The 13,826-nt window shown below is 41.2% G+C and overlaps 1 protein-coding gene and 1 long non-coding RNA gene across 22 annotated transcripts in view; both read left to right on the top strand.

Moving 5' to 3' along the window:
* The window catches only part of RALGPS1 (Ral GEF with PH domain and SH3 binding motif 1), a 295,428-nt gene that overhangs the window by 132,106 nt on the left and 149,496 nt on the right, over positions 1–13,826 (top strand). For all 21 annotated transcript variants that reach the window (XM_081587230.1, XM_081587226.1, XM_081587219.1 and 18 more), the window contains one exon: positions 8,242–8,368. In XM_081587230.1, coding sequence (XP_081443356.1) covers positions 8,242–8,368 — 127 coding nt within the window. The remainder of the gene's footprint in view (positions 1–8,241; positions 8,369–13,826) is intronic.
* On the top strand, positions 8,583–11,983 carry LOC145544370 (uncharacterized). Its single transcript, XR_014081360.1, has 2 exons — positions 8,583–11,619; positions 11,764–11,983. It is a non-coding gene; the product is annotated as an uncharacterized LOC145544370 (long non-coding RNA).

Below are 13,826 nucleotides of genomic sequence, written 5' to 3'. Positions count from 1 at the left end.
TAACATCTATTTGTACAGAATTTAAAATAGCCTTAGTCAAAGACAAATATGGATAGCTTGCTAGAACACTTATTAAATTTCAGAGTCACAATTTTCCCTCACATTACTTATAACAATCTCCATTGCATCTGACACTTTACATTAGTTTTATGACTTTGTAGTTTGTTTTTCAGAAACCAATAGTTCATATCTAAAGAGTTTAAGAATTACTTTTTTGAAGTGCCCTTGTTTCATTCCTTTCTCATTGCATCTTCAGTCTGTTGAATCCATTGATCCATAGATTATCCACAGCACTAAAAATTCTTTCCATACCAACAGTAGACACTGGAATTGAAATAGGATTTTGAGCCAGTTTTAACATATTTGAAGCAACACGTTCTTTGTTGAAAAACATTTCCACGTACCAAGAACTGTTTCTCTCAAGGCAAGGGAACAAGCTACCAACGTCCTCATAAAGAGGATTTGGAGGACTTTTTTTTTTAATTCCGTGGAGACTACTTACCAGAAGAGGGGAATTTTTTCATCATTAGTCAAATATAAGTGCCACATACAGGCTCTCTAGGAGCATGATAAGGGGCATTTCCAAAAGCAATGCACTTCTTCAGGTACCTGACCAAGGTTCGTGATCTTCCTAGCTTTTGACCTGTGGTTGAGAAGTCCCGTTTATCCCTTCCAGCAGATGTTTGTCACCATGTAAATTATTTAAAATCAATAGGCTGGGATTTATTTTTACCTTGTAATTTTAATTCACTTTCTATACGTAGTTATGCCCCTTTCGCAATCTTAATGTTGTCCATTTTTTCATTTTGCCTTACTTCATAGAGGTTTTACCTGTTTCATTGGTATTAGTAAAATTTAGCTCTTGGGTTATCATGTCTATAGCTTTGGTGTTTATACTGTATGTTTTAAACATGGTTTCTAATTTTGTCTATTAGTCAATTTCTCCTACTTCACCCCCTCCCTCGAATTTCCATAGCTCCTTGAGTTGAGTGTTAAGCTCATTTATATTCATATTGTTTAGTTATATGAGTTAAAAACCATGCATTTTTTCCCTCTCAATACACTTTTGGCCTTATCACATAGTTTAACATATCATGACCTGTATGTTCTTTATGGTTTATAAATAGTTCATTACCCTGGCTTTTATTTCTTCTTTTACTCAGGAATTATTGGAGTGTTCAAAAATTTCCAAAGAATTGAATTTTTAAGTTGTCGTTAGTTTTCTTACTCTTTTTTTTATTCGACAGAGTTTTAGGCAGCATTTTCTCTGTGTCAGGAACCATAATAGATGCAGGGTATTGTGGAATGAATACAACCAGCATGGTCACAGCCTTCATAGGAGTCATCCTTTGCTGAGCAAAACACAGATGTAATCGCGCAATTAGTCACAATCGTAATAAATATTATGGAAGGAACAATCTCAGGGTGGCCCAGCACTTCTAAACTTTACTAGAAGTAAAGTTGCCTGTTGTATTTAGTGAGCTTTTCCTTTATGTTGTTCAATCTTGTTTCTCTTTTCCTGAATGTGAATGCTTTTAGTATCTGTTTGACTCAGGTAAGCAGATAAGTTGTTTTCTTGCATGTAGTTCTGATGGTTTCTTCCTGAGACTTCCTGTAAACTCTAAAAGCTAACGGACCCTCAATGCATATGAGGTTTTCAGTTTATGGCACTACTCGTAATAAAAGTTTAAAGCAAGTAAATGCTGTTATTTTTTGAATAAACAAACCCTATATTAAAAAATTAAATCTTAAAATAATATTTCAGTGTAATACATGCACATGAATTTTAAAAATCACTAAATACTGAAAGGCTTAGTGAAGCAGCTAACACTTATTGCTCCATCTCTGCATAACCTGATTATTTCCTAGAGGCAAACACTCAGTTATTTAGCAGTTTCTTCTGGTAGTTTCTGCCATGTTTCCATCGATGTGCTTTTGCTACAATTTCTCGGTCCACTCACTTTGGATAGTATATGGTGACTTCTTTGTAAGATGGATGTTGGTTTAGTTTTCCTGAACCATCTTCCCTTATTCTTCAACCATTCATATTACCATAATTACATCACTTTTGTTAAATGAGTATTCTTGTTTTAATTATTAGGAAGGTGTAAGTATGGTTTTCCATAAATGGCTCCTCCATACTTAAGTGGTTAAATATGAATAACATGTTCTTTCTGGAATATCCCTTTGTTTCCCTGGCATTTCTAATCCCCTTTTAAGGAAAAATTCTTATTCTAGCTACTGCTTGTCTACCAGATATTTTATATGTATATGTAAAATACACATATGAACATATGTAATATTATATAATATCTCATCAGGCTTTATGTATATTACACATAAAATCTTTAAATTATGTTAATTTTATTTTTATTATACATAATAAATATATCCGTTCTCTTCCCCCACCCCACCAGTGTGCTATCCTATCGGGTTTTCTGTCGAGTCTTCTCTCTCTCTGGAGACCTCTCTTCTAGGGTGGAAGAATGTAGACCAGTCATTCTTAAGCCTTGCTGTTCATCTGTCCTCTCCCTTTATTACTGCTGGTTTGGATCCACTGTTTCCTACATCCCATATCCTCCTGTCCTTGGTTTATTCTTTCATTTTGCTAGGGGAAGTTCTCAAGTAGTATGCAAATGCTTACATCAGAGATAGATGTTCTGAGTCTTTTTCATGTCTTCTAACATCCTGTGCATTCCTGCTGAGAAATCTGATGCCATCCAGAATCTCATTTGTGGCCACAGAATGGAACAGATGAGTGAAGTTAACTAGGCCGGGCCCTTCCCAATGAGTGTGTGTGGGTGGGGGTGGAGGGTCGGTAGGAAGTATGTATGCAGATCCAAGGTTAACAGAGGGAGGTGTGGCCTGGCGGAGCCTGGTTTTAAATTTGGCAAGTGTGCGAATGTGGCTGCCTTTGGTGGGCTCACTCCACTAAGGAACTCCAGTTGTTGGCTGGAGGTCAGTCTGCAGGGTGATCTTTAGGGACATCCTCCAGGACTTTGATCATGTTGGCCTTGTATCCATATCACGACACAGATGACCCCCTGATGCTCTGTGGTGCCATGCATAGAGGCACTTGACAGTCTAGGCAGATCAGCCAGATGTGCCAGGGAACATGGGCAACACCTCAGTTGGGTCCAGAGACCCAGTGGAGGCAGCCTTGGGCACCAGTTTGGCTCAGCGGCTGTGTGTGTGTGAGGATGACATAGGGATTTGTTGGACTGTTGGATGAACGTGCAGTTCAGTTCAGTTGCTCAGTCCTGTCCGAGTCTTTGCGACCCCATGAACCGCAGCACGCCAGACCTCCCTGTCCATCACCAACTCCCTGAGTCCACCCAAACCCATGTCCATCGAGTCGACGATGCCATCCAGCCATCTCATCCTCTGTTGTCCCCTTTTCCTCCTGCCCTCAATCTTTCCCAGCATCAGGGTCTTTTCCAGTGAGTCAGCTCTTCGGATCAGGTGGCCAAAGTATTGGAGTTTCAGCTTCAACATCAGTCCTTCCAATGAACACCCAGGACTGATCTCCTTTAGGATGGACTGGTTGGATCTCCTTGCAGTCCAAGGGACTCTCAAGAGTCTTCCCCAACACCACAGTTCAAAAGCATCAGTTCTTCGGCACTCAGCTTTCTTTATAGTCCACCTCTCACATCCATACATGACTACTGGAAAAACCATAGCCTTGACTAGACGGACCTTTGTTGGCGAAGTAATGTTTCTGCTTTTTCATATGCTATCCATGTTGGTCATAACTTTCCTTCCAAGGAGTAAACATCTTTTAATTTCATGGCTGCAGTCACCATCTGCAGTGATTTTGGAGCCCAGAAAAATAAAGTTAGCAACTGTTTCCACTGTTTGCCCATCTATCTGCCATGAAGTGATGGGACCTGATGCCATGATCTTAGTTTTCTGAATGTTGAGCTTTAAGCCAACTTTTTCACTCTCCACTTTCACTTTCATCAAGAGGCTCTTTAGTTCTTCTTCACTTTCTGCCATAGGGCTGGTGTCATCTGCATATCTGAGGTTATTGATATTTCTCCTGGCAATCTTGATTCCAGCTTGTGCTTTATCCAGCCCAGCATTTCTCATGATGTACTCTGCATATAAGCAGGGTGACAATATACAGCCTTGACGTACTCCTTTTCCTATTGGGAACCAGTCTGTTGTTCCATGTCCAGTTCTAACTGTTGCTTCCTGACCTGCATACAGGGTTTCTCAAGAGGCAGATCAGGTGGTCTGGTATTCCAATCTCTTTCAGGATTTTCCACAGTTTACTGTGATCCACACAGTCAAAGGCTTTGGCATAGTCAAAGCAGAAATAGCAGAAATAGATGTTTTTCTGGTACTCGCTTGCTTTCTCGATGATCCGTCAGATGTTGGCAGTTTGATCTCTGGTTCCTCTGCCTTTTCTAAAACCAGCTTGAACATCAAGAAGTTCACGGTTCACATATTGCTGAAGCCTGGCTTGGAGAATTTTGATCATTACTTTACTAGCGTGTGAGATGAGTGCAATTGTGTGGTAGTTTGAGCATTCTTTGGCATTGCCTTTCTTTGGGATTGGAATGAAAACTGACCTTTTCCAGTCCTGTGGCCACTGCTGAGTTTTCCATATTTGTTGGCATATTGAGTGCAGCACTTTCACAGCATCATCTTTCAGGATTTGAAATACCTCAAGTGGAATTCCATCACCTCCACTAGCTTTGTTCGTAGTGATGCTTCCTAAGGCCCACTTGACTTCACATTCCAGGATGTCTGGCTCTAGGTGAGTGATCACACCATTGTGATTGTCGGGGTCATGAAGAACTTTTTTGTACAATTCTTCTGTGTATTCTTGCCACCTCTTCTTAATATCTTCTGCTTCTGTTAGGTCCCTACCATTTCTGTCCTTTATTGAGCTCATCTTTGCATGAAATGTTCCCTTGGTATCTCTAATTTTCTTGAAAAGATCTCTAGTCTTTCCCATTCTGTTGTTTTCCTCTATTTCTTTGCATTCATCCCTGAGGAAGGCTTTCTTATCTCTCCTTCCTATTCTTTGGAACTCTGCATTCAAATGGGAATATCTTTCCTTTTCTCCTCTGCTTTTCGCTTCCCATCTTTTCACAGCTATTTTTAAGGCCTCCTCAGATAGCCATTTTGCTTTTTTGCATTTCTTTTTCTTGGGGATGGTCTTGATCCCTGTCTCCTGTACAATGTCACGAACCTCCGTCCATAGTTCATCAGGCACTCTGTCTCTCAGATCTAGTCCTTTAAATCTATTTGTCACTTCCACTGTATAGTCATAAGGGATTTGATTTAGGTCATACCTGAATGGTCTAGTGGTTTTCTCCACTTTCTTCAATTTCAATCTGAATTTGTCAATAAGGAGTTCATGATCTGATCCACAGTCAGCTCCCAGTCTTGTTTTTGCTGACTGTATAGAGCTTCTCCATCTTTGGCTGCAAAGAATATAATCAATCTGATTTTGGTGTTGACCATCTGGTGATGTCCATGTGTAGAGTCTTCTCTTGTGTTTTTGGAAGAGGGTGTTTGCTATGACCAGAGGGTGTTTGCGTTCTCTTGGCAGAACTCTATTAGCCTTTGCCCTGCTTCATTCTGTACTCCAAGGCCAAATTTTCCTGTTATTCCAGGTGTTTCTTGACTTCCTACTTTTGCATTCCAGTCCCCTATAATGAAAAGGACATCTTTTTTGGGTGTTAGTTTTAGAAGGTCTTGTAGGTCTTCATAGAACTGTTCAACTTCAGCTTCTTTGGTGTTACTTGTTGGGGCATAGACTTGGATTACCATGATATTGAATGGTTTGCCTTGGAAAGGAACAGAGATCATTCTGTCATTTTTGAGATTGCATCCAAGTACTGCATTTTGGACTCTTTTGTTGACTATGATGGCTACTCCACTTCTTCTAAGGGATTCCTGCCCACAGTAGTAGATATAATGGTCATCTAAGTTAAATTCACCCATTCCTGTCCATCTTAGTTCACTGATTCCTAGAATGTCGATGTTCACTCTTGTCATCTCCTATTTGACCACTTCCAATTTGCCCTGATTCATGGACCTAACATTCCAGGTTCCTATGCAATATTGCTCTTTACAGCATCGAATCTTGCTTCTATCACCAGTCCCATTCACAACTGGATGAACATGGGTGACTGCCAAAGGATTCAGTAGGCTTCTAGGTTGCATTAATAAAGAGATGACCTCCCAGCCAAGAGGGTGAGGGGCCTGCTCAACTTTACAAAGGGGCCATTCACAACTAGAGGATCTGGTTCTGTTCTGGGTATATGTTGTTTATTTAGTGACTTTCTTATCCTTAAATGTTCATTTCAAATGCTTCTCTCTTTATAGCTTCCCTTGATGCGTCCCTTGCCCATAATTTACCTACTGTTGGTCTGAGTCCTTATCTCTACTTACCTACTTACCATGTTGCTGTAATATACATGTCTCTCCTCTACTGAATCAAGTTCCCCAAGGGTATTCTGACAAGTCACTTAATCCTTGTGATTATGAACCTGAAATAGCAGCAGTCGTCCTGGCCCCATCTTCGTCCCTGGGCTTTGTAAAGATCAGATGAGTTGTATGGTTTGGTGCTTTACAAACAGCAAATGGGAGATGATGGCATTATTTCCTGTCCATTTGCTAATATGATGAATAACAGCCTTAAATTAACAAGCTGGTTAAGCAGCCATTGTTCCTAGCATCTGTGTAGCATCCTCTGATTTGTCCTGAATTTCTCAATGAAAAAAAAACCTCACTGTTTATTCTCCAACTTCTTCATTACTGGGGACTTCCTTTCAGCTTTTTCTTTTGCTTCTCCTCTCTGAAGTCCTTAAGCTGTCACTGCTCAGCTGGACTGTTGCACAGCTGCATCCTCTGTGACTCCAGAGGCTGAGGATCAAGGAACTGGCCAAGGCAGCCTGAGTTCCCCGATGCACCAGACATGGCCTTAGTCTGGGATTTGCAGACCTGAGTCTCAGGAACCCAAAGGGCCGCTTCAGTTCGAAAGGCCGGCTTCCCCTGGTGCTGGGCAGTACTGCTCTCCTTCTGTCTGCTGGATGATGGAGCTGTCGGCCACTGGCCTATGTTAGTCTGACAGATGTGGCAGGGCAGCTGGTCCTGGTCCTTGCACAAACCATGGGGTCTCAAAACTACACTTGACCAAGGATGCTCCTGGCCTAGGGTCCCTCTCCACTTATGCTCCTGGGCTCAGCCATGGATTTCAGATCCCAGAGGACCTGGCCCTGGAAGCTAAACTTGGGGGTTTCCAACTTCAGCCACATGCTGTGCCACAGCCAGCCTTCTCCACTGACCCTTTCCCGTATCCTCTTTTCAGCTCTCAGCCTAGATTCCTTTCCTCAAAGCCATTTCATTCAAGGAGCCTCATTGCCATTTCCTGGCACTGGGCCTTGACGTAGGACTTGCAGGATGACCACAGCATCAGGTCTGGAGAACCAGGATTCAGTTTCTATTCTTTTCTTCCAGGAAGCCTCCTTATGAACACAGAGCTGTCTTTTCCCTGGTGACCAGCTTTACATACCAGAGATCTCAGTCATAAAAGATCCTACTTCTCTAAGCTCTGGGCTGTGGGTATCTGCTTACCCTGTAGTTGTGTAACTAAATCACCCCTTAGATGACAGTATGTGGAAAAACAGTTTAGCTTATTCTGACTAAAACACTGTAGCCAGTGTAAATAAGACACAGCCATGGACCACAGGGGATCTGGAGGAGATAGCCTTGATTCGAGAGATAGCCTGGCTAGGTGCACAGAATGGGCAAGGGAAGTGGGTGACATTTTTGGGGGCCTTCAGCAATGGCAGAGATGTTGAGGAGGAGTAAGAAGTTGAGGACCCGGGGAGAGAGACCTAATGGGGCTGTGAAATAGCTCTGGGTGACCTTGAGGAATTTGCTTCGCTCTCTGAGCTCCTCGTTGTTGTGGGGTCTGTGCACCATGGTGGTGGTCGTTATGCAGGGGATTCTGGTGTCGGACAGAACAATGGACTTGGTAGCTCTGAAGGGTACCTTCTAAGTGTAAGGTTTTATGAAAAATGACCAAGTTGAGCTGTGAAACGTTCCATCTCCACAAGACACAGCTTCTTACGATGCTTAGTTGTACCCAGGATTCTGCAGACCACAGACATACCATTTAACACGTTTCCTTTTAGTTTTTGTTCACAGCTATCCTTTCTCTTTGGCTTCTTCCAGTTTGTTTCTCTTCTCTCTCATACTCTTGTTTTTTTCTCTCTCCAGCTTTTGAATCGAAAAGACAAGACCACCTTTGAGAAACTGGACTACCTGATGTCCAAAGAAGATAATTACAAGCGGACTCGGGAATATATCCGAAGCCTGAAGATGGTTCCCAGTATTCCCTATCTAGGTAGGAGTCTGAATCAGATTATTGTTTTTTAAGAAACCTGCTCAGCACCAGATGAAATGTTTTTATGGTTTCTATTTGAGAAAGTTCCACGAAGCAGCATGGGTCATGGATAAAGAGGTGATTGGTTGGCTCTTCGGGTTAGAACAGGCTGTTGATACTCCCTGAGAATGGGGACTTCCTGATGAGGGTCCTGGAACAAGGGATATTCTGCTGCTGATACAAATGCCCGGTTAATCCCAAGCCTCCCCAGCCTGCAGCTCAGAAGGGTCACGAGACTCTTACTGGTCTATCCATATCCTTCTGAACTGGGGGAGTGTGTCAGTCACTCAGTCACTTCCGACTCTGTGACGCCATGGATGGGGGCCCACCATGCTCCTCCATCCATGGGATTTTCCAGGCAAGAATACTGCCATTCCCTTTTGCAGGGGATCTTCCCAACTTAGGGATAGAACCTGGTCTCCCACATTGTCAGCAGACACTTTTCTGTTCTGAGCCTCTAGGGAAGACTGAACTGGGGGAACTCAGGCCCAAACCCCTCTGTTCTGGTTCTTTGGGCATTATTAATATATAAGGTTTGTCCCAATGAAATTATTATAATGATTATTGATTTTACTGATTCAAAAATAATATGTTTATTGCAAGGAATTAGGAATATAAGAAGATTAGTATCATTTGTTATCTCATCCAGAGATAATCATTATTTTGCTTCAAATCTTTTCATTCATTTGGGTGCATGCAAAATCTGTATGTTTACTCTATTGTGAACATTTAATGTTATTACTTGCATTTCTATACTATGACTCAGTCCCATTTGGATTTGTCCAGTTGAAATTTGCTCTCTGACATATAAATTGTCTCTACATTTTTGTTATTATAATTCTGCAGTGGCCATCCCTGTTGCAGGAATTTCCTATGTGTAATTATGATTATTATCTTCCAAGAGATTCCTGGAAGTGTGATTATTGAGTCAAAACTTATGCAAAATTGTATGCCTTTTCATATGTATTTTCAAAACGCTCTCCATAGAGGTTGTAGCAACTTATGTTCACATTAGAGGGTAAAGAAATCACCTATTTTCCCCATGTGCACAAATGCTTTCTATTTTCATGTGCTTTTTTTTCCTTTATCATTCCTTTTTTTTTCCTTTGCGAGTTTGGCAAGTGAAAAATACTTCTTATAGTTTGGTTTTCACAGTTATGCTAATTTTATGATATAAAATAATACTAAGAACAAGGGAAATTAAGATTTTATGGATATGACCCCTAATATTTGCAGAAATCTCATGCAAGTTTTTTGAGATACATTTTGGACAACTTTTAAATGTCCTCTATGAGCATTTGTATTCAGTTTTGTAATTCCTTTAAAACTAATTTGGAAAATTTAACTTTAGTAGAAAATTGTCCATTTGATACAAGTTTTCAAAATGATTAGCATCAAGTTTTTCCAATTTGTTTTGACTGAAAAGTTTTGTGTAATTGCTTATACATTTTAACCTCCTGTGTACATGTGGTTATATTTGCTTTGCATTCCTAATAGTTTGCATTTTCATTTTCTCTTTCTTTTTTTTAATTTGCTTTGCCAGAGGTATGTCTGTTGGTCTTTCCGAAGGATTAGACTGTATTTGTGTATCAGTCACACTGTCTTCCTGCTTTCTAATCTACTATATTCCATCAGTCTAGGATGTGCCTTTTCTCTCTGCATTTTTAAATGTCTCAAATTGGGATGCATCTTTCAATTGGTGGTAACAAAGCATTGTGACGCTGGTTAATTGGTAGCAGTGTTCCTTATGATACATAAAATAATGGTGCATCCTAAATTTATAATAGATGACATCCTAAATTTGATGAAATATGGAATTTATGCCTTTGTCTCTTCGATTCATTTCTTCTGCTTTCCTTAAGTTGTTTTGTTATTGTAAAGAAATTATTGGCCTATTTGTGTATACATTATTCTTTCCACTTTCACTGGAAAACAGTTACTGGTATACATTTCCCTCTAATTGATGCTTTTGTTGTATCCTACGTGTTTAAATGTATAGTATGCTCAATGATAGTCTTGAAAGTGTTCAGTAATTATAGTTTCAATTTTTCTTTTATGCAAGTGTTATTTAATGTAGTGGTGTTTTAAATTTCCAAGGACTTGAGTTTTTTGTTTTTGGTTTTTTTCAAATGGCTTTATTGAGTTGTAATTCATGTATCACCCATTTCAAGTGTAAAACCAGTGGGTTTAGAATATTCACAAAGCTCTGCAGCCATCTGCAAAATCAATTTTAGATAAAGATCACCCCAAAGAGAAACCCCGAACCTGTTCATAGTCACTCCTTTTCCTCTAACCACCTCCCTTTCACCCCCTCACCCTCAGCCCTAGACAACTGCTAATGTACTTTCTAACCTCATAGATTTGCTTATTTGGGACATTTCATGTGAATTGAATTGTACAATGTGGTCTTTTATGACTGACTTCTTTCTCTGAGCGTTATGTTTTTAAGGTTCATCCACGTTAGAGCATGATCAGTATTTCATTCCTTCTTATTGCCAAATAGTATTCTGTTGAATTGATGCACCACAATTTATTCTTTTAAAACTTTATTTATTTTATTTCTGGTTGTGCTGGGTCTTTGTTGCTGCTCGGGTTTTTCTCTAGTTGCAGTGAACTGGGGCTACTCTCTAGTTGCAGTACATGGACTTCTCATTGCAGTAGCTTTTCTTGTTGCAGAGCATGGACTCTAGAGCACCACCTGCTCAGTAATTGTGGCACACGCGCTTAGTTGCTCTGCAGAATGTGGGATCTTCCCGGACCAGGGATGGAACCTGTGTCTCCTGCATTGGCAGGTGGATTCTTTACCACTGGGTCACCAGGGGAGCCCCACCACATTTTATTTATCTGTTCATCATTTGAGGGACATATGAATTGTTTCACTTTTGAGTAACTGCAGATAATACCACTATGAAGGGCTTTGGTTTTTAAGAACAGTCTTTTCTCTAATTTTTTCAACATTGGTTTTAGGATATATGACCCATATGCTTTTGAGGTTTTTAAAAACATGTTGATATTTATCTTGTAGTTTAATATAAGATCAGTTTGTGTAAATGTTTCACGGGTGCTAGTGAAGATGTAATCTCACTAGTTACTCTTATAATTAGATTATAACATTCAGATTTTTCATTTTTGACAACCTGGTCGATCAAGAACAGAAATATATGTTAGAGTCACTTTGCATTTCTTGGAGAAGGCAATGGCACCCCGCTCCAGTACTCTTGCCTGGAAAATCCCATGGATGGAGGAGCCTGGTAGGCTGCAGTCCAAGGGGTCGCTAAGAGTCGGACACGACTGAGCGACTTCACTTTCACTTTTCACTTTCATGCATTGGAGAAGGAAATGGCAACCCACTCCAGTATTCTTGCCTGGAGAATCCCACGGACGGTGGAGCCTGGTGGCTGCCGTCTATGGGGTCGCACAGAGTCGGACACGACTGAAGCGACTTAGCAGCAGCAACTTTGCATTTCTAATAGTTTCTGCCTTATGTTATTTCGTATACAGTTGGCCCTCCATACCCCTGGGTTCTGCATTCATGGATTCAGCCAACCCTGGGCTGAAAATATTTGAAAAAAGAAATCCACAAAGTTCCAAAAAGCAAAGTTTGAATTTGCCATATGCTGGCAACTATTTACATAGCATTTACATCGTATTAAGTATTATAAGTAACCCAGAGATGATTTAAAGTATAGGGGAGGGTGTGCGTAGGTTGTATGCAAATTCTATGGCATTTTACATAAGGGACTTGAGCATCCCTGGATTTGGGTATCTGCAGAGGTCCTGGAGCCAATCCCGTGTGGATATCCATCAATGACCGAATAGATGTTTTTAACAGTTGCAGATTTGTTATGAAGGGTCCCATACAAAATTATCTTGATTCCATTTATTATTTGCTTTTATTTCATTGATGTTGATTCTGTGAAATTTGATTTATTTTTCCTTTGCATTCATTTTATAAATCTTTGACTATATTTTGCATTTTGATATTTTAAGTTGTTTTGTCTTAAGTGTGATCCTTGAAAATCATATTTGTGTGTGCCTGTGTGTGCTTAGCTGCTCAGTCATGTCTGACTCTTTGCGACCCCATGGACTGCAGCCCCCAGGCTCTTCTGCCCATGGGATTTTCCAGGCAAGAACACTGGAGTGGGTTGCCATGCCCTCCTCCAGGAATCATATTTAGTTGGGCCCAATATGAGAGAATTGATGCCGCAGAATTGATGCTTTTGAACTGTGGTGTTGGAGAAGACTCTTGAGAGTCCCCTGGACTGCAAGGAGATCCAATCAATCCATCCTAAAGGAGATCAATCCTGGGTGTTCATTGGAAGGACTGATGTTGAAGCTGAAACTCCAATACTTTGGCCACCTCATGCGAAGAGTTCACTCATTGGAAAAGACCCTAATGCTGGGTAGGATTGGGGGCAGGAGGAGAAGGGGACGACAAAGGATGAGATGGTTGGATGGCATCACTGACTCGATGGGCATGGGTTTGGGTAGACTCCGGGAGTTGGTGATGGACAGAGAGGCCTGGCGTGCTGCAGTTCATGGGGTTGCAAAGAGTCGACACGACTGAGCGACTGAACTGAATAGGAGAGACCTTGCCTTTTAGTAGGGGAGTAGAAGTCTTTGCTGTGTGTTTAGACTTAAGCAATGTTATTGAATTATCATTCTTTTTTTTTTTTTTTCTTTTACACTTTCTTATCCTTTCCTTGTTCTTGTCTTATAGCTTGCTGTAAACTTAATGTCCTTCCACCTGAGTGACCATGGAGGTGAATCACCATATCAGATATGTAGATAGTTGGGCATGCCCAGCTGCCAAGCCCATTCCCACCTTGCCTGAGGCTGATTGATTGGAAAATGGGTTGGTGGTATTAGGGTGGGGGCAACCCCTGCCTCAACTAGCACAGGTGCTCCAGGGTTAAGAATAGCCTCTCCTTTCTCATAAAATGATCACTAGAGTTGCTGTTGATCCTCTGCTTCCTCTGCGCCTGGCACTTGGCTAGGTGCTTTAATGCGTCAACTCAGTGAATGCTCACCATGGCCCAGTGAGTAAGCAGGTGCTGAGAGGTTGCCTCGGGTCACATAACAGGAGCACGGCAGAGCCAGGCCTCGGCTCAGATGGCCTGGCTGTCAGCCCTCGGCTCTGACGCTGCCCTCTCCCGACTCCCCACCTCCACTGCTCAGGTCGTTATCCTCCCTTTCAATTGTCACCTGTATGTCCTCTGCTATTTATGACTTGTGGATGGTCTCCATCGGGCACTAGTACAGTGGGATTAATAATACATTTGCAATTAATAATACAGTGGGATTAATACACTTTATACAAGTGGGATAAATTGTCTTGGCACTTTGCTTTGTCACTGCTCAGGGACCACAAAGCAGTGCTGTCTTGGACTTCTGAGGAATCGGTCGTTGGGACTCAGCC

Source organism: Giraffa tippelskirchi, chromosome 4 (genome assembly GCF_054371585.1).
Source record: "Giraffa tippelskirchi isolate mGirTip1 chromosome 4, T2T-mGirTip1v1.2.pri, whole genome shotgun sequence".
In the NCBI taxonomy this organism is placed as follows: domain Eukaryota; kingdom Metazoa; phylum Chordata; class Mammalia; order Artiodactyla; family Giraffidae; genus Giraffa; species Giraffa tippelskirchi.
Note: the sequence above shows the minus strand (reverse complement) of the source record. Positions and strands in the feature narration are given on the sequence as shown.